Source organism: Formica exsecta, unplaced genomic scaffold (genome assembly GCF_003651465.1).
Source record: "Formica exsecta isolate Colony F162 unplaced genomic scaffold, ASM365146v1 scaffold1, whole genome shotgun sequence".
Lineage (NCBI taxonomy): Eukaryota > Metazoa > Arthropoda > Insecta > Hymenoptera > Formicidae > Formica > Formica exsecta.
Window position 1 is genome coordinate 108,128 of NW_021848337.1, and position 25,950 is coordinate 134,077.

The 25,950-nt window shown below is 38.0% G+C and overlaps 1 protein-coding gene across 3 annotated transcripts in view; it reads right to left on the reverse strand.

Annotated features, from left to right (window-relative positions):
* Nucleotides 1-25,950, reverse strand: part of LOC115246078 (teneurin-a) — a 486,292-nt gene that overhangs the window by 32,746 nt on the left and 427,596 nt on the right. For all 3 annotated transcript variants that reach the window (XM_029824669.1, XM_029824678.1, XM_029824687.1), the window contains 2 exons: nt 8,144-8,421; nt 248-367 (listed from right to left, as the gene is read on the reverse strand). In XM_029824669.1, the coding sequence (XP_029680529.1) occupies nt 248-367; nt 8,144-8,421 (398 nt within the window). The remainder of the gene's footprint in view (nt 1-247; nt 368-8,143; nt 8,422-25,950) is intronic.

The window sequence follows — 25,950 nt, forward strand, 5'->3', positions numbered from 1 at the left end:
AGCGCATTATGTATAATTCGTATAACTCAACTGCTCAATTATCCTTCTGAATTGATGTAGCTCGCAGTGTGAAATCTTTATAACGGATGACATTTGGATGCGCAATGATATAGCCTTCACTAAGGATATTATATCGATGGAACATTCATCCACTCGCGCTTCCCAAAAGCAATTACCGTGTGACGCTGTACGCGAGAGTATTTACATCATGCAGAGTAGATGCAAATTAATACCGCTCGATATTTACCTTCTGTGGGTATCTGCGTGGATATCGAATCGTGAATGTGTGCGTTTTCGTGAGTGACAGCCTTGATATCTTGAACCAGAATGCAGTTAGTACTGTCTATCGGGCGCATAGAACTCACTGCTGGAAAATAAACAGAGCGTTTATCTTAAGATGAGAGTTTATGTTTGTGGTTTGATGCTATATAAAATTTTCCCTGTATAACATTTATATTTATGATTCAATATTTACAATTGTTACATAACAATATAAAATATTTAGCATTGATTATTGTTATCATTATTAGTTACTATTACTATTATTATTATTATTGGAGAATGCAACATTTGACCATTAATATTCAAGAAGTTATTGCATATCATTAAAAATAATTAAATATTAAAAATAATTAAATTTGCGTTTTCTATGCTTTAACATATATAATATGTTAATTATGTTCTCGCCTTTGAAAGAAAGAGAGAGAGAGAGAGAGAGAGAGAGAGAGAGAGAGTTTTTAGACAATTATGCCTAAACTCCTATATCACGCTTTAGATAACGTTTACAAAAAATTTTAATAGCTTTGAGAAAGAAAAAAGATCCATGTATGCAGGCCTTGCATACAATAGCGCATAGATAAGTGTTATATTTGTAATACACGATGCGTATTCCGAGCAAAATAGCATTGCTATGCGACGCTTTTATAGCGTCAGGAATCAGGAACGGCTTTAGTGGAACGTCTGGGAGCAGCCTAATGGGTTCATAAATTCGAACAATCGCTTTCGAATTACGATGGTGCACTAGATTTTCCATGACAAGTCGACTTTTTTGCTCAAGTAGCTTTTAAAGCAAAGTATCCGCGTAATAAAGTTCGAAATCTTCGAGGTACCATCTTACGGTTTGAATCACATTCTGTATCACATGCATGATATTGTATTATCAAGAATTTTGGACAGGTGCATACTGTAATATTTTATTGTCCATTTTCTTTATAAGCTTTAACAAAATACTATTAAAATGTTTAATCTCGCCTTTGAAAGAAAGAGAGAGAGTTTTTAGACAATTATGCCTAAACTCCTATATCACGCTTTAGATAACGTTTACAAAAAATTTTAATAGCTTTGAGAAAGAAAAAAGATCCATGTATGCAGGCCTTGCATACAATAGCGCATAGATAAGTGTTATATTTGTAATACACGATGCGTATTCCGAGCAAAATAGCATTGCTATGCGACGCTTTTATAGCGTCAGGAATCAGGAACGGCTTTAGTGGAACGTCTGGGAGCAGCCTAATGGGTTCATAAATTCGAACAATCGCTTTCGAATTACGATGGTGCACTAGATTTTCCATGACAAGTCGACTTTTTTGCTCAAGTAGCTTTTAAAGCAAAGTATCCGCGTAATAAAGTTCGAAATCTTCGAGGTACCATCTTACGGTTTGAATCACATTCTGTATCACATGCATGATATTGTATTATCAAGAATTTTGGACAGGTGCATACTGTAATATTTTATTGTCCATTTTCTTTATAAGCTTTAACAAAATACTATTAAAATGTTTAATTTAGTTCTTATTATGTCCAAAATAATTATGATTTATAATTTTAATGGACGTCAAAGGCTTCTAGTATCAGCTAATCCAAGATTCAATCTTATGTTGATTCTATAACTCAAGTTATCTTTGCAGTTTTATCTATCAAGTTTCGGGTCATTTATATTAATGTTTTCTGAGCGATAAGTGCAAGTTGGTTGAATTTATAAACGCCATGATAAATTCGGCAATAAAACCCTTATCCGTGGCAGGATATTGCGGTTTAATTAATTATCTGTCTCGTGCGCCGCGAGCGTCACGAATTAATTACGCGATTTAACGAGAGTTTTTAAAAAGGGGCAGGACCCCGCAACGCAGCCCCGCAACTAACGACCTCTTGGCTTATCAACGCAACAAAACAGCGATAACGCATAATTGAATTCGCGTGTTATTGCCGCGCGGCTGATTTGACAAATAGCGATTCGCCGATACACTCGGCGCTTGATATTTAATGGACGCGTTTTCGCCTACCGCGATTTATTGTATTGCAAATTGTATAAGCTTTCTGTCGCAATAATAGCACTCATTATCGCGCACGCTCATGCGCTATTTCTAGTGGAATCAGTATTGTGATTGTTATTATTCCTCTACAGCTTCACTATACACTACACACACAAATACGCGTAGAAAAATATCGCTTCAAATATATAATCGATATCATAAATAACGTATCACAGCGATTATTAAGCTTTTATAAAATAAATAATAAAATATCAGTTCAAATTTAATATTTTAATATACGCAAATTTACATTTAATCTACCGAATAGTTTTCGCAATAATGTCAAACTTGTTTTTCAGCATAGAGAAGTTTACCATACAGGCAATAGTCCTTGACAAGTTTCTTCGAGGTAAAGGAAGTTACGCGATACATGAGGAGATGAATACATACGTAAAAGTTTTTATATACATACGCGCGTTCTCACGCAAACCAATACGAGAGAACGTGCACACATACACGCACGTCAGCCCAGAGATAGGCGAAATGACCGGAAAAGAGCGACTATTCCTTCGGGATCGACGTTGCCTGGCCGCTATGTAACTATCACTGAAATTGAGTTGCAGTGAACTGTGAATGACCTTATTTCGCGTATATGCCAGTCAGCATAGCATCGTTTTCGTTCCTGCTTCATGTCATCATAGCTCAGCAGTTCAACTTTCCACGTATCATACATACGTATATACCGGGTATCTGAAAAATCGTGCACTGAGGCTTTGGAAAATCAAACATCCAATACAAAATTAAGAAAAAATAATTTAACATCCAAGATGTATATAGATTTTCTGTCAAATCAATATTTGTAATGTAACCGTGCATTTCTTGCATAATGCTCGAAATAAATATTAATACTTTTTAATATTTTAATATATTATAGGCATACAGGATTCTAAGATCCTTAATGTTGAAAATTAGAGATGAGAGATAACAAAATTTCAAAATAAATTTGCATTTGGTATTTCTAAGTAATCTAATCTAACGCCAATTGCGAGTTCCGAAACACCCTGTACATTTTGCTACAAAGACAACAGCGTGAAACGAGATTATTTCAGGATTCAATATATACTCTGGATCAAGAGACCGTCAAGTTTTGGTGATGAGCTACCGGAAATTTAAAATGGCTGTAATGCAAGTTGTGGAAGGGTCGTTGCACTACTGTCTACCCCTCTTTGCGGGGATAAAAAGAACGAGCGCGATTGTGAAGGACAGCGGGCACGTTCATAGGGCGCGCAAAGGAACAACTTTTTCAATTATATACTCCTGGATCGATAGAGCGATTCATTCCCGAGAATGATTCCCGGATTATCGTAGGATTATCCCGCCGCTACTCCCGTCGGTCCGTTCCACCGCCCACTTCCGCTCGCGTACGTTATAATGAAATGTTTACAATCGATCCGTCTACCCTTTCGTTCCGATCCGCCGAAGCGTGAGTCCAGACACGACAGCGTTATCGAGCCGCCTACACAATGTCGCTATTATTGACGAGTTAACTACTAATGGCATAGTAATAATGAAATATGTTTTCTCACGACAGAAAAAACAAGCAAATGGATCAAATTGTAGTTTTCTAATAATAGATATTCAAAATTAAAAATGAAAAACTAATATCGTATGTATATATGTATTTCGATACTTGTTAATTACAATTAAAGAATTTTAGCAAATCGAGTCTCAAAAATAACGCTCTAAAGATCAAATACTTATCATTAAGAAACGAGAAACAGTTATAATTTGCGAATAAATACGTGTATTAAAAAGTAGCAAATTGTTCTTTATTCTTCTTTTAGATTCAAGTCCGCTTAAAAGCAATTGTCGCGAGAGCGATTTTATTAGTCACTTGTAAACGAAATCATGGAAGGAATCTGTATTGCAAGTAGCTTGTCGCAAAATAATTTTAGCCTTAAGGATCACGAGTGAACAAGTAAATATACGTCAAATTACCGAAAAGCAAAGCAACTCGCGTGCATACAAACTCCATGCGTTCTGAAGCGAGGTAAAGAGATGAAACGAAAAGAAAGGCTTCGCGTATCTTACTGTGTTGTGTGCTCGCGCGCGTACGCGTGTCCGCGTGTATGTGCGCGGCGAGAGAGTAAACGGATCTGCATGTGATCGTACCAAAGAGGCACGGGGGATGGGAGGGGACAACGCAAGGTTGGCGCTGTTGGGGTAGTTTGGATGCAGTAGCAAACAGGCAGATTGGATTCCAGACTCGATTTACTGGAATGTAGAAATAACAGCTGGCGAGCAGTCTTCTCGAGGCCGAGAACCGACTTTGCAATCTTCCTTCTCCCCCTCTCTCCTTCTGCGCGACACGCTGAACAGACCGAAAGAAGAAGGATATGAACGGAGTTTGGGGAAGGATGGGGAGAAAAGGATAGTGTCGTAAGAGAGTGTAGGGGGAGACGGGCGGAGAATGTTATATGTATACAATCGCGGGACACAATGCGGACCCAGCTATCCTCGTATCCTTCCCTTCTCCTAAATCTTCTTAGTCCCTGTGACCTCGGATGATAAAGTCTAATACGTCTGCGAGACGGACCTTAACCGTCGTTTGGATTTTCGGATTTGTCGCAGAATGCAAGAACACGATTTGTATGGCGGCAAGAGAGAAGGAAATAGGTTCTTCTGTAGCGCGCTGATAACAGGCAGGCATTAATTTCCTTAATCGGACTCAGCACCATGAAGATGCAGCGATTTTCAACCCCGCGTATCTTTAACCTCGCACTTCGTTGGCTACTACATTAGCATAACAGACCTGGCAAAGGATGTGGATCAACGAGAACGGTTTGTCTTGTCGCGAGTTCGTTAATACAACCAACTACAACAAACGGCATGAATGCCGTTGCCGTGTTTAACTTCAGTAAAATTTCATCTATGTATACATCGTAAGATTACGCTGTAAATTATTTACGTAACAAGCTTTGTCAATATTAGTCATCGGGTGTACCGAGGTAGTGCGCCGTTAGTTGCACAGCTATCGATTTGTGCGTCGAGTAGGCCATTGCCCCGCGAAATGCCCGATTCGTTTAGCAAAGATACATATTCATAATCTCTGATAACTTGTTGTCTTATTTTCTTAATGAGTATATAATTAAGCTTGAAAATTTTGAAATCGATGATACTTGAAAATAATAAAGATACATTTTATTGTTGTATTGTTGTCTGACAATGAGATGAAATTTCTTTCTGTGTCTTTTGTTGAGAGCCGCTACTGCATTATTAATATATATATATATATACACTAATAATGCATATATATATGAGGTGTGCTATTGATTCATATATACGAATGTGTTCACTTCTACCTCCGATACGCTGTACGGTTTATAGTTTCAGAACTATGAGCATTATGGGTAAAACATACGTACCCCATGCCATCGAAACGCTTCCTTTCTCACTATCGATGGGTAATATTTTTGCCTCTCCCTAACCGGACGGAGCCAACCACTTCGTGTTAAATGAACCATTACGTTAGCAATGTTACGGTTGTAACTCTTCACAGAAGATCCAGACTTCTGTTATTGAACAGTATTTAATTTTCTCAAAGGCGACATATATCCTCGCTTACATTATCTCATTTAATTGCGTTACTCACTACGCAAAATGCAAGGACTTTGTTCTAAAAATGTGACAATATAATAATTGGTTTTTTTAGCTTTTCTAAAAGCCGCGCGTATCACCTCTACGTTATTTTACTCGAAAATAAACTGTATTCTGCGGATATGATAATAATAATAATTGAATAGGGGAAGTTGAATTTAAAATTAAAAGCAAATTAATTTTACTAAAAGCAAAAATAAAAAATATGTTCATAAAATATTACTTTTATTATTGTATTTCTTCATTATGTAAAAAATTTCTTTGACATATTTATAACTAAAACATCATGGAAATAATGCCTTTGGTGCTGCATTTTGGAACTTTATAACGGTCCAGCAATATTCCTTTGTAATAAACGTTCCAACGCAACGCAAAATAAAATGGACTCGCGTGTTTTATAACCCGAAGCTGCTTCTGTCGCAAAGAAACACCGTAAAAGTCAACCGTAAAATAATGCTGTTGCGGCAATGTTACGTGCACCGTCGTTGCAAGAAAAATGTCAATGTGTATTGTAGATACACAGTGCGTTTTGCGGGCGCATATAGCACCGTTACATGTAAAATATTTTGGATAGTATATTCTTTCTCGAATTTAATTGAGTCTTTTGTATGTTTTTTTTTTTTTTTTTTTTAATTTCGTGTTTTTTTCCCTTTGTTGCCTCTCCCTAACCGGACGGAGCCAACCACTTCGTGTTAAATGAACCATTACGTTAGCAATGTTACGGTTGTAACTCTTCACAGAAGATCCAGACTTCTGTTATTGAACAGTATTTAATTTTCTCAAAGGCGACATATATCCTCGCTTACATTATCTCATTTAATTGCGTTACTCACTACGCAAAATGCAAGGACTTTGTTCTAAAAATGTGACAATATAATAATTGGTTTTTTTAGCTTTTCTAAAAGCCGCGCGTATCACCTCTACGTTATTTTACTCGAAAATAAACTGTATTCTGCGGATATGATAATAATAATAATTGAATAGGGGAAGTTGAATTTAAAATTAAAAGCAAATTAATTTTACTAAAAGCAAAAATAAAAAATATGTTCATAAAATATTACTTTTATTATTGTATTTCTTCATTATGTAAAAAATTTCTTTGACATATTTATAACTAAAACATCATGGAAATAATGCCTTTGGTGCTGCATTTTGGAACTTTATAACGGTCCAGCAATATTCCTTTGTAATAAACGTTCCAACGCAACGCAAAATAAAATGGACTCGCGTGTTTTATAACCCGAAGCTGCTTCTGTCGCAAAGAAACACCGTAAACGTCAACCGTAAAATAATGCTGTTGCGGCAATGTTACGTGCACCGTCGTTGCAAGAAAAATGTCAATGTGTATTGTAGATACACAGTGCGTTTTGCGGGCGCATATAGCACCGTTACATGTAAAATATTTTGGATAGTATATTCTTTCTCGAATTTAATTGAGTCTTTTGTATGTTTTTTTTTTTTTTTTTATTAATTTCGTGTTTTGTTCACTTGGCCGTATCTGTTTATTAAATTTTAAATACGTTATCTATATTGCATATTTGGGTAAAAAAATTTTTTGTTTTAGCACATTGAATACAGCTTTATATTAAAAAATTTCCCGTTGCCTTATTCTTATATTGTTTCTTTAAATGGAGCAAATATATAAATCACGTGCACTCTGATATTTGCGAGTCTCATTTAGTCATGATTTACATGATTACACGAAATTCGTCATGCCTTTACGCGGAATGTTATAGTGTCAGTCATATATGTATAATCCCCCATTGCATATAGGAATTAGCATGGTACAGTAATGCCGACGTTCCGATGGATTTTAGCATTAGGTGGGTTGGGTTAGTCGTAACCAGATTTGCAAGTTAATAATGAATTATTGTACCGTGAATTTCGGGTCAGCCAGCAATAGAATTGTGTGGACCATCCGCCAGCGGCGTATTACGACTCGGACGTGCGCTTTGGGACTAATAAAAACGGCTCACTCAAATTTACGCCGAGGTAAATATTATTTATGAAATCGTTGTATTAAATGGCCCCTCGCTGTCGTATATTACAAATACACAAATTTGGCTATATCTTTAGACAGTTTATTCTGACCATTAATCTAATCAAATATTTGTTCGATTCAAAATTAACTATCGTATATGTAGAATATAGCGAAGTTACATCGATCGAATTAAACTTTGCGAGGTAGACGTTATTTTTAGCAGAATTTTAATGTTATAAGCATAATTACTTACCAGCGAAGTAAGCCAGCATCGCCGTAAGAGCCACGGCCAAGAGGATCAAGGCGATCGAGAAGCATTTCCAAGAGCATCTATGCTGACAACGTTTATCGATGTGAAAACGCGATGGCGAATACGGTGAATAATGCGGCATCGCTGCGGCGCGAAGTGGAAAACCCGGCATTACCATAGCTTGGCCTTGAGCGCCTACTGTAGCGGTACCGCCATTTCCGGCACCACCTAAACCGCCACCCAGAGAACCCACCGTCACTTGCTGTTGCGGTGGCGGAAGCCTGAAACAGTAAACAATAATCGATGTTATTAAAATAATCTGTCATGTAACGTAAAACTTATGTCACATACGATTACGTCCCATCTATGGTACGTTTAAATTAGATTGTTCACGACTCTTCAATGATTCGATAGACGCATTAATAACTATGAATCGAGTTATTAAATATGATGACAAATTGTTCGCGCGATTGTAAGCGATCGCAAATCAGAACATAGTCGACGTCGATTAGTATCTCCCCGTATCTCGCTTACTGCTGATTATTAGTTAAATTCATGCCGATATGTATCGGTGTGTCGGGTAATAAATGGGAGGGTTGACTGCACATACTCTAACCGATCGCTTGATCCGGAACGTTGCTCCAAGGGCGATACGTACCGCCGATAAATCGACGGATGTATCTGTTTTGGCGCACGTGTGCTTGCGGAGGCGGCAGACGCCGGCAAGGTACATGAACTATGGTATCGGCGATGTGCGTTCAGGGATGCAGATAACGCATCCCCGGAGCTTATAAAAGATGCAGATGCTACCATTAAGCTCGACGTTGACGGGCCGTGTGTGCGTATCGTTGCACGAGACCCACGGGCTTTCGGAAAATGACGTTCACGTGGGTGACAAGGTTAAGGCCCTTAGCCGTCGGACCCGTGTCAAGGATTTTATTTTCATCATCGACGATATTTATCTTCGTCCCCTCGTCGAGAGACCGGGGGGATAAGCGCGGTCGAAGCCAGCCGAATGAAGAGCTAACGTCGAAACAGGGATTTAATATGGTGTTTAGGATAAATATAGTTTTCCGATAATCATGCGAACTCATGAATAGTATTATGCGCACGCCATAATGTATGACTCGCTCCGCCGTGGCCTGAAATCCCGTAAGAATAACTCGATTGACAGTACGTTTGGTAGGGACGAGAGATATAAAGGGAAGAGCGAAGAGGGAGGACTAAAGCGACCAAAAAAAGGAAACAAGCGGGAAGTTAACAATGCGCCGCGACGCCAATATTGGATTTTCCGCTTAAAAATTCACATTGTATAAAGTCTCTGAATACAGGCTCGGCTGGTTAAATCGAATACTTACGAAATCTTTTTCAAATTGGTTTTACACGGGTTCGACGAGAAAGCAGTCACAGCATTGGACTTAATCTCAAACTCATCGCCTTAAGATAACGTTTCACTTTCATGGTATATAGACGAAGTGATCTAAAATGACTTAAAGAAAAATATTTCCGGGATATAATACACATATGTATATTGATCGAAAAGCGGTTTTTTCTTTTTTTTTTAAATTATGTTTATTAAATAAATAAACTCTTTTTTTTACTTATCCAGCACAATCAAAATCAAATTGTTTAACAATTTTTTCGTGTTGTATAATTCCAAAAAGTAGACTACATTTGCTCATCTTTAATCAAGTTTAACAACATCCGTAGTTCTAAGGCTGGCCAATCATAGTCATTTCATTCCTCAGAGGAATGGCTGTGATTAACCAGTTTTAGAACTACGGATGTTACCAAACTCGATTAAGGGTGACATGTAAACATTAATAATTTAAGAATAGCGATTTAAAAATTTCCACCCTCTTGTAAATTGTAATTTTTTATCGCTACAAACTCACAGAAAAACTTTACTGACGCATTTTTTAAAAATGATGAATTTACGAACAAAGATTTTAAATATAAACTAGATTAAGACAGAGATATCTTTCAAAGTTCTGAAAGACGAGCGTTTTCTTTCCCCTTGAAGAAATCGTTGAGATGTGTCGTGTGCCTCGCGCAATTTATAAGTTGCTTAACAAATCCAGTCCGACAAATACCATAAATAATCGCGCTTAGATCCCGACACGATCCTATAAACGTCTGCTCATATTTCCCGGAGCAGGAAGCAATCAGACACGACATGAAAAAATATCACTGGCAGGAGTCCCGCCGTTCTTACGCGGCGGCGCAGAAAAAAAATAGAAGATATGCGAGAGAAGAAATCCCGCGCAATAAATATTACTTTTTCCATGGGATCATTAATTTAGGAATAGAGCCCGCGGCATAAAATTCATTTTTGTTAAAAGTATCAGCATGCTCGACATTTGACAAAAATCGTGGAGAAAAAAGCTTAATGGCGAAATAATAGAGGTTTTTTTCAAAGCTGGAAAATAGCCAAAGATAACCTTATTTGAACTTTGAATTATTTGGTAAAAGATGAGTGTGTGGGATGTGCACTCCGAAAATAATTCAATTGTCGATGAAAGAGAATGTAATTTAATAAAGATATAGAATATATCTATAGAATAATTTAATTCTATCTCTGTATAATGTGCAGAGAATATATCAGATTTCCTGCAGTTTCTTTTATCTACAAATCAACCAATGTAAAAATAAATTTTTAAAAAATTTAATAACTGAAAGATTTTAATGTTTTTACATGTTAAATGGCTTTGCTCTTGTGGTGTAATATTTTTATATTATTAATATCAATAATTTAAAACTCTATGATACTATTACTGATTAATGAATCAAATTAGTTTGCTAGCGTTATTTTTTTCGCCTAAACATTATAATTAATTCGTAATATTGTAAATTAATTTACAATATTTCGCGATTATTTTCGTATTCGATCTCTGACTATCCAAATTAAAGCTCTGGAAGTTTTTCCTGAGAAATAAATAAATCTAACTTCTTGAATCTCTCTTTCTCTCTCTCTCTCTCTCTCTTTCTCCTAGGAGCCTTCGAACAGATGTACGATGCTCCGGCTAGGACAACCAATTCTTGATTGCACGTAACAGACAAATGAAGCAAGGGGAGTGGCTGAAAACAAGATGAACGACGAAAAAGGAGAGGCAGTAAAGCCGGGGTTACACTACGGAAGAACGGAGTAAGCAGCAATTCGGCGTGTTCACGCCGTGGCCCCTCTCCAAGCCGGGTTAATCCATTTGTGCGAGTAAATCGGTTAGCTGAAATTGGGTTATATTTCCTAATCGATACGATGGATTAAGTTACCGGTCGGTCCGTTCTCTAGCGCGTCGGTCACGATGCATGGCTCTTTCTTCGCTAATTATCGTTAATAGCAAATAGCACAGCAGAGAAAACGTGAGATAAATATATAAGCCAACGCTTTTGCAAAATTACAGTATTATCGTAGCTCTGTATCACATTTGAATAATATCGATAAAAATCTATCAGCATTTCCAATTATAAAAAAGCATCGCGATACATGATACTCCAGCGGAGTTAATATATTTTTCAATCTAATTTTCAGTCTATCGTATAAATTTACCAAATTCCATCGAAATTGTTGGATTACTCAGGAGCGTATTGCGAATTTCAAACATCGTTCCCGCTGATTCGAACAAGATCGGTGATTTTTCTTGTGACAGCTTAATCTAACTCAGGAACATAAGCGTAAAGCTAATGCGGGAAGTCGTCGCGGTACCACTTTTGGGAAAGAAGTTCGAAAAAGTGCACGGATGTTCCTTTAACCAATGTAAAAGTGGGTCGAGGAGTACCGAGTTTGATCGTCAGCAACCTGGGCGGATTACGCAATTCTCGTTGCTACGAAGTTAAAATGTCCCTGATCTAAGTTAAGTCGTAGTCCAGTCACGAAAGGACACAACGTCACTTTAAGCAGGTAGCTTCTCTAACTAGGCGACACGACGATAGTGGTAGATGTGGATTGTATGAATGTATACACAACACCTTCACCGATTAAACCAATTGGACGGCTGTCTGATATATTGAAAGTTAAAGAGGTAATTGCGAGCGGCGTTGCTGCCACATATTGAGTTGAGTGTCGTCTGAGTGGAAGATTGGACTGTTTCAGCTGTGCGAGCTGAGGATAGGCTCGAGCGTGTGATCCAATTATGATGTAACGCATGTTTCATATAGAAATTGTGAGCCACGAATGTTGTACACAGTTTCTACGCCATTGCATAAGTTTTTCCCGTGTTGTAAGTCCTTCATTAAAAATCAACAAGCGATAAAATGGTCTTTGAGAAAAGTAGAAAACACATGCTGAAATCGGGGAGTCTAACTGCAGTCGTCAAATATTCTATTATTATTAATTCAATAAAAAGCAGCATACGTTTCTTGTAATTGTTTATTTTTTAAAATTCTACTTATTTCTTTTATTTTTTGGATTATGTAAAAATTTTAATCTCTTTCAAAGCTTAATAAAATGGAACATTAATATCCGCAAATGAGATATCTATCTCTGCATTTTTCAGCATTACTTCCAGAGAGAAATTCCTCTCCATTTAATAATAAATATGTTCATTATGAAATCTTTAACGTCTATCATTCTCTGTTCTACGTAAATCCTCTTGTCCGAAATTAAACTAGCGTATCTAACATCTAAAGTGAGATATCTATCCTGTAGTAACGTTACTCTGATTTTAGTCTCCGGCCACTAGAAAACATAATGGGCCCTTCCGAGAAGGGAGGGCGTGAAAAATCTCGGAGGCCGTTGATACTCGATCGTTTGTCACGAGCGGCGCTTATCTGCGATCTCTCTCTCAAGGAGATCGCGTCGCGCAGACGAAGGCGTCTTCAGGTAAGACTATTGTCGTGGAACGTAGAGCCCTATAGGGGGTATACACGTATATAAAAAGAATCCTAATAAAAATCTGATACCCCGATCCGCGCGCTCGAGCCCGCCCCAAACGCGCGTTTCAAAAGAGAAGATAAGGTGACAGAGAGACATACAGGTAACGCGACGCGCCGCTGTTGAAATTGAATCCCACTCTCAGGTGAAAAATTACGATCGTTTCTAACACTGCGCCCGACGGATAATGAAGTCTGCTATTTCTCCCAGCCATTGTTCAGCGAGGGCATGTCAGTACATAGCCGCGCCTTCCGACAGCCTGCTTTCTTGCCGTTAGCGCGACGCCTCTAATTATTAATTTCGGCCTTTTAATATTAATTAGACTCGCGCGGTGCGCTACGCGCCGTAATAGAACGGCGTGATTACGCCGAGATTATAATTTTAATCGCTCGATTAACACACTGAGAGAGAGAGAGAGAGAGAGCATCATTTCGCGTCTGACTCCTAAACGTAGGAGGCTGCAGCTCTTGTATGAGAGCATCGTTTCGCGTCTGACTCCTAAACGTAGGAGGCTGCAGCTCTTGTATGCGTTTCCCGGCACATAATAATAGGTGCGATACCACTGAATATTCAAAGAGACGCGTATCTCTCTATCTCCCTCCCCCTCTCTCTCTCTCTCTCTCTCTCTTTATCTCTCTGTGCAGCGAAGACTTTGCGGTATTACAATTTTAAAGCTGCAAGGCATCTCGTAAACTACGCGAAGCTTTATGTCTATTATCTTTAGCTAAACTTCGCATTCGCGTATATATATATATATATATATATATATGCGTTGTCTAGATATATTATATGTACTATATGTATAATTTTACTGTCACATAGAAAACGAAAAATTTTCACAAATGGCACACAAGTTATCTTTTAATAAAAAATAATTGGGGATACTACGAGGATTGCGAATATCTGTTGTCAAACACTCCTGACTTATCAATTTTCATAGATACATGAAGAAAGATCGATAATAAATGAGATGAAAATAATGAGGAAGAGGTTGTAAACTTAAGCACAAGTTGCTTCATAAGTTTGCATTCTCAAAATCTTCCAACAAAGTAGATCCCCGCATATTTTTATACATCATATACAAACTAGCTGCAAGCCCAAGTAATACCTCCGCAAGAAGTTATCAGATTGCTCCGAGCGAAATTTATGTCGCAATATCATTTTTGAGGATTTTCTCATATTTCGCATAAAGCTACGTAAGCCTGAGTAATATCGTGAAATGAAATCTCCGTGAATGTTTCCCATACGCTGAAACTGATATGGTTATACATCTATCCGCGCGTATATATGCTCGCGTATATAATATCATTATATTAAATTGACTATAATCACATTAAAACACTAGATGTGCTCTTCCGCTTGGGATAAAACGAAGGATAAAAAAAAAACCTCTTTCCCGTAAATCTAACAGTTTGTCCGTAAAAGGAATTACGATCTAATACGTCCAACATGAACTGTTATTATCAGGGGTGACGACAGTCGGTCTCGCGAATCGGGATACCGTTCGGTAAGAATAGCAGTGTTAATGGTCACCGCTGACCGCGGTTCTAAACGAGTATGCACCCGTTGCGGCCGAGCGCGTACGAGCGCGGCGCCGGCGCGGGTAAACGCGAGGAAACACACTGCGGGAGCTAATGTCAGTCGTAACGTTATAAAATGCGACACCGGGCAGCTGGCTAACACCCCGCTCGGTAATACAATCCCGCGTAAATCCTATGCCTTCTCTTCTTCGGCCGTATACCACCAACCAGTGGTTTATTGCCATCCGGCGTCGCGTTAAAAGGACACCAGCTGCGCGCGGGAAAGAACGAAAGCACGCGCCTTTGCAGAAATCGGAGTCCGCTGCGATATCTCGATAAGATGAGATCCACGAGCTCCGGTAACACGTTTCCGCCTTGAGCGCGAGCGCTTTTCTCCTCTGATCGTTTTATTGCTTGTAAAAATCTTGCAGCTATACGAGTTACGTGCACTCGTTTGGGATCTCAAAATGTGAAAGGAGAGATTACACTTTAAAATGTCTTAAAGTTTTAAAGTCAAACACACACGTATATTATTTATATTATAAATATTATATTATTATAAATAATAGAGAGAAGATTCTGTGAAATTTCCCTCATCTTTTATTTCTGGTAGTATCTTTGTGTACATGTGTAATACAGAATTTTAAGATCAATTTACGTCTCAAATTTCTTGTCAGTACTTCAATTTTTCACTATTGCGTTTCGCACTTTTGCGAATGAAAGCAAAATAATTCGGTACACCTGAGGTTCGAGCAATTAAATACATGACGAGATACGATCTTACATGCGAAAAGGATGGTTGTTAAATCCGTTTAACGAGCTGCGATTAGCGGCGCAACGATTGAGTTCATAAATTATCGTCACTATAAGACGTACGTGCATTTGAACCGTCCAAGCATTTGTATTTTACACTATATTGCTGACATATAAGTAAGAGATTACAATGAAACGTTATATACTACTGCATTTAAACTAATATGTGTAATCATGATTATTTTTTGTCCATGTATTTATAACTCTCGATATCGAAAATCTGGATTTTTATCTCGATCGTTGTAGACACATATTGTGTCTTCCGAATTTTTTTCTGGACACGTTCTATTTTATCGTAGACGAAATCCGAGGTCGACGACTCGTCGCGCTGCATAATTCCGCGATAAAGATTGCCCTGCCGCGAATATCATCGACCGTGCGCTGTCGATTTGTTCGAGAACAAGTATATTTTTCTCGGGTTATATTTTTCCTGCGAGATACATCATTTTCTCAGAATTATTTTTGCGGTATTACAATTTTAAAGCTGCAAGGCATCTCGTAAACTACGCGAAGCTTTATGTCTATTATCTTTAGCTAAACTTCGCATTCGCGTATATATATATATATATATATATATATATGCGTTGTCTAGATATATTATATGTACTATATGTATAATTTTACTGTCACATAGAAAACGAAAAATTTTTTCGTTCTCTCTGCGCGTTTTATTTTCTACTCCTAGTTGGGACATTGCCATCGATTCCCACTTTTGCGAAAGTCGGACATTTTCCTCGGACGCACGACCTACTTTATCGCAGACGAGATCCGAATTCCGCGATTCGTCATGCCGTATAATTTCGCGATAAAGGTTTCCCGTGCCCTTTTGTCAACGGCGCGTCGCCGCACCGACTTGTTCGAGGGAACGAGTCTATGTTTTCCTCACGTTATATATTTATGCGACAATGCATTAGCTTTGAAATCACTTCCCGACCGTCTTTCTACGACTGCGACTGCGAGACTGCGAATCTCGCTGGGCATCGCTCTGTGCCGAGCTTCGGCGAGATAGAATCGCGCAAGACGTGAGAGGAATCCCTCGGCCTCTCGCAGAGACGCGGCGCGGCGTATTTGAAGCGAAAATCCAATCTTTCTCGAGCCATCCTGGGGCCCATGCCTCGATAAGAGATGTCATCTCTCTTTTCCCTCTTCCTTTTTCTCTCCCCCCGCCGAATTTCTCTCTTTATCTTCGAATTTCCGTGTCAATAGTTCACCGCTTTCTCCGTAAACCTCTTTATGTCAAATGTCTCCAAAGATCCCCTAATAAAAGTCATAAAATAGCATCCGCGATTCTGATTAGTTATGTTTCACGGTTCAGTAAAACCGACTGCTTTAGACAAAATCGTAATAACTCCGCGAAGAAGACTGTATCTCTCTGGAAAATCTCCTGTTACGATATGGTTTCTGTTCTTCGGTGTTAAGTTGCAAAGCAAAGACTAATGAAAAAATCTTGTCTCAAAGGCGTGAGGCATATTTTTATATCTTTTAACGAGTCCGGTAAAGTTTATTTCTGTCGAGCGGCTTTTTCGATTGAAACTTGATCGATATAATCTTTAATAATGCAATCATTTTGGTTTGCGCTTTTCCGTACTTTTTTTATGTATTGTTGAACAAAATAGAAATTTATAATTTTAGATTTTATAAAAAAATCTCAATTTTGTCTTATTTAAATAAGGCATAAGATTTAGGCAAATATTTTTTTTAAATGCAGCAAACATAGATCCTCGGTTTTAATATAATCTCTATCAGAGATGCACGGATGATTTAAAGAAAATCGCGAAGGATATTTTGTGCGGGTGTATCATCACCGATACGCATGCATCAATACTATAGCCACGTACATAGAAAAAATTCTGGTGAGAAGAATATTGTACGTGTCTGTCGCGATCCATGTGGCGGTGTGCTAGGACGATTGTGCGTCCCTTATTCCGCTTCTTTATTGCAAGCGATCAGAATTGAATAATGCAGTGGACGCGAGCCGGCGGAAGCGGTTCTGCATAGAGGAGCAAAAGCTCTGAACACCATCTTTCCGTACATACGGAGAGAAGAGATATATACCCATATGTATACAATATATACATATACGTATGGACGCTAGACGTATGTACATATAAAGTGCCCAGGAATTCAGGTACATATATACTAGCGGTGGAGATTTGTTCTCCGGACGTATATGCGAAAGATACGATGCATATTCTTCTCGCACAATGCATTAGGTTGTCCGATGCGTCGAAAATATTGACTTCCGCGGAGAGCGAAATTAACCTTTAACAGAGCTCAAATGCGCGAGGTAAACGAACGCAATTGCTAGCGTTGCGTATTCGAGGCGCCATTTCATCAACATCGATTTCAATTTTAACTTTCTCGATTAATTAATCGATTATTCGGAATATTTAATAGATTCCTTGTCTCATTCCAATTCTAGAAACTAAAGAAAAAAAACAATTGATTAAATTTATCATGCATTACACAAGAGATTGCCTCTATATATTGCGCAATGTTTTTCTGTTTGACAATGAGTAGAAATATATATATGATCGCTCACATGCGTATATACACACATACAATAATAATTAATATATTTTTTTCAATTTGTGTGAACAATTGAATCGATGCTTCTATCGTTTCATTTCCATGTACAAACTTTATCTATCGCACGCTGCGAGATATGCTCGAAACAATTTAAAATTCATCTTTCAAATATCATCGATTCGGTCGAATTCATCGAGTAACTATCAAGCGTGCAATTTACAGATGTTAATGAAATTGTTTCCTATATGGGAATCATTACTTTGAGATTCGATTTCGGAGACAGCTTAAAAGCACTGACAAGTCCATTATACGTAGTTTTAAATAATGCGATTTAAAACGCGAATACGATTCATATCGTTTAATGCTACGTAATGAAATGCAAACGATGAAAGTACTGATATGCATTTTATTAATATCATATAATTTCAGAACCATATTTTTTAAATGAAATTAAAGTCAATTTTTACCTCGTCAATTTAAATTCAGAAATTTAGTTATGCGTGATTATTTAATTTATATTATTTATTATTGAAAATAAAAGATTATTGAAATATATAAAGAGTTTTGATAGCATAAATACCTCTGTTTTGTGCGAACATTGTAAAACATAGTATGACAAGTTTTTTCCTTAACAAACTTTTTTACCAAAGTACATTGTTAAAGAGGATGTCAACAATAACGTTAAATGAGTGTCATAATTATTAGTTGCGAAATTAAGTTTATATAAATGTAATGCGCTGCACTGCTTGCAAAGAAGCTTTTCAAGTTTCCCCATTATGGCAAACTCCGTTGATTTAACAACAAACGGTCCACGTAAAACGTGACAAAGGATGTGCCGTATATGTTTTTATTATCCTCGCACAGATGTTATGCTATATAAAAAAGTAACTATATCATATTCAAAATCGGACTTTGTTTATATAACGCATCCCTCTTCTGCTATCTTGCATATATATAATAAATTATTGTTCCTTTATTAGCTAGCACGTATAATTGCATTAGAAAATTAAATTAATGCCAAGAAATTTATCAATGCAGTATTTGTCAGGCCTTGTTCTCGCAGAGAAGTTTATCTCGCTAAGAAAAATAATCCAATAAAGTGTATCACCGCCGCGGGCAAAGTTTTCTTTTCTGAAACAAGTTCACTCGAAAACTTTGCCTCGATGATTATCGCGTGTGGGGTGCGGTACGTTATGCGTATTAGCGGCATATCCCTTAAAAATGGCTCTCGTCCTTTATGGATCCCATCAGACGATAACGACCGTTTCGGCTTCCAAGTCGAAGCACGTTCCGTGACTGTCGCTCGCAACACAAGGCGGTGGCGATTCGGTTGGCGCGACGAAAGATGATCGGTCGAGACAGGGAAAGAAGACGACCAAGAAAGTGCCAGTGTGCGGAAGCTATTATTGCGAGACACGGATGGACGATATCCGGGCGGCGGAGGCAATGTGAAACACGTGGAGAGAAAAGCCAGAGGCCGACGAGACGACGATGCCAGCTGTGCGATCGCGCGCATACAGCAACCCTCGACCTTTGGCGCGAACTTCTCTCGCGCGAACTTCTACGCGCGAGGAATCGAAAGGGTGCGCGAAATCGGGGATGAGAGGATGGATGTATCATCCTCACGACTCTTCGCAAACTTTCGCAACATTCGATCATCATCGCCCTCTGCCGTTTTCCCGTCTTTCCCTTTCCCTCCCCCTCACCGCTTCCCATCATGGCAATGAACCGCCTGTCGCATCCCTAAGAGTGTGAGCCGACGTGAAGTCGCGCCAGAGCCAAAGAAGAAAGCCGCGAACCGATGCGAAGATGAGGGGGAGAATATTACACCACGTGTGCCGGTAATAAGAGCGCGCACGTGACGATAATGCAAAAATGTCCTTTCAGATCCTCCATCCCATTCGGCTGTTTCGTTTCCCTTCTTTTGCCTTGTTTTCTCTTGTCTTCTCATGACAAAAGCTTTTTCATCTCTTCGCCCATCGCGCGTTTTCATACTTCGGAATGTTGATGTATTTTCTGTTCGAGAGCAATTAATTTTCATGCGTTCCTTGCAACATTCGATTAAATTGGATTCTTCTCTTATTTTTTTTATATATCTACTAGATTCAAATCTAACAATAAGTAAATAAAATGGCTAAAGTTTAAATGTTTATCCATTTTTTCTGTTAAAATGAAAGAGAAATAAAAATTATAGTAAAATCAAGAATATAAAAACCCGAAGAAAAATGAAAAAGAAAATGTGTAAAAGAGAATATCAGGAATTAATTAAATTGTTAGCATTGTTTGCACAAATATATAATCGATTCTTGTAATAATATAGCCATTTAATCCTCTATGTAAATTTTTGATGCCAAAATCATATAATTATTTCGTGGAATATTCGATCGTGTAACTCTCGCATAATTCGAACGCACGATACGTTAAATTGTATACAATATAATTTCGGAAACAATAATCGGATATGCATGTTATCAACTTGACTGAATAACGAATATCCGGTATTGAATTTACTCTTTAAAGAATCATATTTTATGTTCACACGCCATTCATATTTAAAAAGAGAAAAATACTTAGAAAATATAATGCATGCAACCTTTTTTTCGAATGTCCTTTATTCAGCTAAATATTTTTTAGTTGGAGATTTTTTTCATAAAACATTTATTTATATATTTTTTGCTATAAGATTGCGCAGATCTAATTATTGTCGTTGTCACTTTTCTTTCAATTCGGATCAACGTAGATATTACAGATAATTTTTTAATGGAAAAAAATCATCTTATAGATATATCTCATACGAATATAAAGGTCCGATATCCATAAGGCATGTGATATCGCGAGAGATGAGATCTCTCATAAACGTTCCTTCCGTTAACCAGACTCCCTTTTCATCGCCTTCGAAATCGACGACGATCCGTCGGTCAAGCATCGCTCCTGAGATAGAATGTAAGAAAGTAAAAAACAAAACGCGAAGCATACTATTTGATATTTTTAGTCGGGCCACAAGCAGAGCCATCCTCTGCCGTTTCATTCTCATCCACCTTCTCTTCGGGTTTTTTTGTCTTTGCGCCGTGTCTTTCCACGAAAGAGGGGACTCAATTTCATCTCGGTCGAGGAAAGAAGTAAGAGAAAGCTGGCGTGCCGGATCGCGGCGTAATGAAGAAAAATCTTAGGAGGATATTGCAGATAGCAGACGGGGGGTTGCGACATTTCCACATACGTAGACGTAACGATCTTGGGGTCGAATGAGCCTGGGGAAGGGTCGAAGGGCAGCGAGTCGTGTGTTCTGCGTGCTTGCGGTATCGCGCGAGGAATCGAAAGGGTGCGCGAAATCGGGGATGAGAGGATGGATGTATCATCCTCACGACTCTTCGCAAACTTTCGCAACATTCGATCATCATCGCCCTCTGCCGTTTTCCCGTCTTTCCCTTTCCCTCCCCCTCACCGCTTCCCATCATGGCAATGAACCGCCTGTCGCATCCCTAAGAGTGTGAGCCGACGTGAAGTCGCGCCAGAGCCAAAGAAGAAAGCCGCGAACCGATGCGAAGATGAGGGGGAGAATATTACACCACGTGTGCCGGTAATAAGAGCGCGCACGTGACGATAATGCAAAAATGTCCTTTCAGATCCTCCATCCCATTCGGCTGTTTCGTTTCCCTTCTTTTGCCTTGTTTTCTCTTGTCTTCTCATGACAAAAGCTTTTTCATCTCTTCGCCCATCGCGCGTTTTCATACTTCGGAATGTTGATGTATTTTCTGTTCGAGAGCAATTAATTTTCATGCGTTCCTTGCAACATTCGATTAAATTGGATTCTTCTCTTATTTTTTTTATATATCTACTAGATTCAAATCTAACAATAAGTAAATAAAATGGCTAAAGTTTAAATGTTTATCCATTTTTTCTGTTAAAATGAAAGAGAAATAAAAATTATAGTAAAATCAAGAATATAAAAACCCGAAGAAAAATGAAAAAGAAAATGTGTAAAAGAGAATATCAGGAATTAATTAAATTGTTAGCATTGTTTGCACAAATAGTATAATCGATTCTTGTAATAATATCGCCATTTAATCCTCTATGTAAATTTTTGATGCCAAAATCATATAATTATTTCGTGGAATATTCGATCGTGTAACTCTCGCATAATTCGAACGCACGATACGTTAAATTGTATACAATATAATTTCGGAAACAATAATCGGATATGCATGTTATCAACTTGACTGAATAACGAATATCCGGTATTGAATTTACTCTTTAAAGAATCATATTTTATGTTCACACGCCATTCATATTTAAAAAGAGAAAAATACTTAGAAAATATAATGCATGCAACCTTTTTTTCGAATGTCCTTTATTCAGCTAAATATTTTTTAGTTGGAGATTTTTTTCATAAAACATTTATTTATATATTTTTTGCTATAAGATTGCGCAGATCTAATTATTGTCGTTGTCACTTTTCTTTCAATTCGGATCAACGTAGATATTACAGATAATTTTTTAATGGAAAAAAATCATCTTATAGATATATCTCATACGAATATAAAGGTCCGATATCCATAAGGCATGTGATATCGCGAGAGATGAGATCTCTCATAAACGTTCCTTCCGTTAACCAGACTCCCTTTTCATCGCCTTCGAAATCGACGACGATCCGTCGGTCAAGCATCGCTCCTGAGATAGAATGTAAGAAAGTAAAAAACAAAACGCGAAGCATACTATTTGATATTTTTAGTCGGGCCACAAGCAGAGCCATCCTCTGCCGTTTCATTCTCATCCACCTTCTCTTCGGGTTTTTTTGTCTTTGCGCCGTGTCTTTCCACGAAAGAGGGGACTCAATTTCATCTCGGTCGAGGAAAGAAGTAAGAGAAAGCTGGCGTGCCGGATCGCGGCGTAATGAAGAAAAATCTTAGGAGGATATTGCAGATAGCAGACGGGGGGTTGCGACATTTCCACATACGTAGACGTAACGATCTTGGGGTCGAATGAGCCTGGGGAAGGGTCGAAGGGCAGCGAGTCGTGTCTCGTCGTAGCGCGTCATTATTTTGAGTGCGACACGCCTGTAGAAATGTGACGCGCGGCGCCGAGACAACGATGCGGCAGAGAAACAGGGAAGACGCTGTCCTTTCTTTAACGATGATGATAACGCCGCGTTAGAGCGGCGACAGTGACGATGAGGTTCGCTCGCGCCATTTGCGAAGTACGACAAACGCCGTCGTTACCTTTCGCGTAACATTGATGGGAATGATTTTTCATCGACTGCGTTCGATGATGCGAGGAAGATCGCTATGCGAAGGGACCGCAGCGAATGGAGAACAATTTAGTTTTACCTCCGTTATATATTTCAAAGTAAACGCGTCGGAAGAATATCGTCTTTTCATTCATCGATACATTCAATATATGATTAGATCACAATATGGCGCGTATTCAGATACGCTATTATAATCAGACAATCATCTCTAATGTGGTTATTTGACGACAAACTAACTTCGACAGATACATCTTCGGCGTTATTATTGCGATCGTCGCTCTCGCTTCTGTTTGCTCAACGTGCGTTTACTATTTGCTTGAATACAATCTCGTTGGAAGGAACTTGCGAACAATATTAGTGCAACGTGCGAGCAGCAAAGCAAGCTGTGCTCTTGAAGTGGATGCTTTGTCATTCTAGCAATTCATCGTTTGACATGAAGCATCCCCCGTCAATCAAATCGGTATAATAATAATAATAATTTGTCCTTTACTGGATTTGTCTGTGCATGTGAATCCTACGCGATCTGTAGAGTTTCAAATATTGTACAAGCACACACACAGTGATGTTAATGTTAAATATCAAAAATTTTAGTCACATTATTGTTTTAATTATTATTTAATAAAATATTTTCACGTAATTCTCTATCATGTGTAATATCTGTTCACAATTTATAAAACTTTTAAAATTCGTTTCTAAAGAAGAGAATTATTAAAGAACATGGTTATAATTATGGATATTTATTATCACAATCACATTTACGTAATTGATAAATGTGTATTTAATATACAACAGAATTGTAGACTAAAGAATAATTGATAAATATTAATGAGAGAGAGAGAGAGAGAGAACGTAATTAATTAATTAATTAATAGATAAATATATAGCGTCAACGTGGTGATATTATCGTGACGAAACGTAATTAATAACTGTCGCTTAGTGAGATACGAAGTGTACGTAATTTAACGAATGTCGAGTATAATCATACTTTTTTTTGTTAGCGGCTATGTTATTTGCAGTAACACGCGGAACGAGCGTTATTGTTATTCTTCAGACAGGTGTTATACTCTTTCTCTTACATAATTAATCATCCTCTAGTACTAAAAGTTTTGTGAGATACCTCGTTAAAGCGTTTTTCCATCTTTCACCCCGTCTCTATCTCTTTCTCAAATTTTATTATCTCTTATTTACCAATATTATTAGCAACAAAGATTTATGTATTAAATCTTATTAGGGAGATTAATCATTATTTAATTTCTTATATTATATTGCATTTATGTAAATAATCGTCGTTTTTTAATGTACTTACATTTTTCTGCAAAAAATAAATCGCCGGATAGTTTGAAATATTCCGGAGATGCTACGCTAAAACCGATCAATTCGACTAACTTCTAAGAAATGGCCACTTCACGTCGTTCATATAAATTAAGTTTGCCCAAGCTCACCCCGAGTTCTGATAATTAACGCTTCCCGCATCGCTCCCATCTATCGTTCGAGGTGCTTTACCCTTCAGGCTTTACTCTTTCCGGAAAGGAAAGACCTGACCTCCGACCCCCCTGCGACAACCTTAGCCGTGTAAATCTAATTTCGAGGGTTGCGATTGTCCGTTGCATTATATATGTTCTGTCTGCAGAGCCGTTCCCTTGGTCAATGGTGGTGACTGATCTCGGCGAAGGGTTTCCGCGAAACCTTCTGTCTCTTCTCGCTTCGCGCGTGGAAAGAACGAACGAGAATAGTAAATTACGTGGCTCCACGCATTCTTGGGCTCCACAGCTATATAGCAGCTTTCGCTTTAACACTTTCGTATTTTTAGATCATAGTCATTTTCCATGTTTAGCATTACGCGGCAATATTGCTCTATTTATAGCCAAACAGCTTTGTTGAACGTCACGTGCCTCTTATTCCTCCCTTTTTCTCTGTTGTCAGAAAGAACGTAGACTCGATGATAATTCAAAGGCTAAAGTGCCAGTCACACATTATTCAACTTGTTAGCTCTGTCGAGTTCCATTGACAATACATACAACGATATCTAATTGCCGCTTTTCCCGACGTCTCTCGGCGTGCTTAATAAAACAGCAGTAATAGCTTCTCGACCGAGAAATATAAGCGACATTTCTTTTTGACATATTTCTAAAATTATCTCTATGACTTCTGTCATTCAATCATTTAAAATGTATCTCATAAAATTGCGACGATTTTAGTTGTAAATATTCGGGATTCAAATCCAAAAATAATATTTGTGATACAGAAAATAGAAATGTCAAAACGTGGCAATTAATTAAATAATTAAATAAAATTAATAGAGTGACAATTAGAATGCTTGAATCAGTCATTCGAAATGGTATAAAAATTCAAAGTTTAAGTTTAATCCTAATTTAAAAAATATTTTGCAGAGAGGTGAAATAACTGCGTTTCAAAAAAGATGATAATTTACATAGTTCATCAAATAACAGATTTAATTATGCAATATTCCTTCCTTTATACATTGTTCATTACGAAGATCGTGTTTATCTCATCAAGAGAAAATCCTCCTCCTACATCTAGTTACCTTTTCATGAAATGCGTATCTCCCATGTTTTGGCATCTCCCGGCTGTACCGGCGCGTAAGATTTATGGTGCCCGCGAACTCTGTTCGATCTGTTGCAAATCTATCTACGAGCGATATTTTATACGCGAGCGTGTACTTTACGGCTTCCCCGAAACTTATCCCGGATGGCACGATATAAGCTTCTTCTATCCCAGTACGGAATTCCGTAAAGGCGAGGGAGGGAAATAATGAACGAGGTTTCGCACGAGCAGCCAGAGAGATTCGCAGCTAAATATTTCCAAGGGAAAG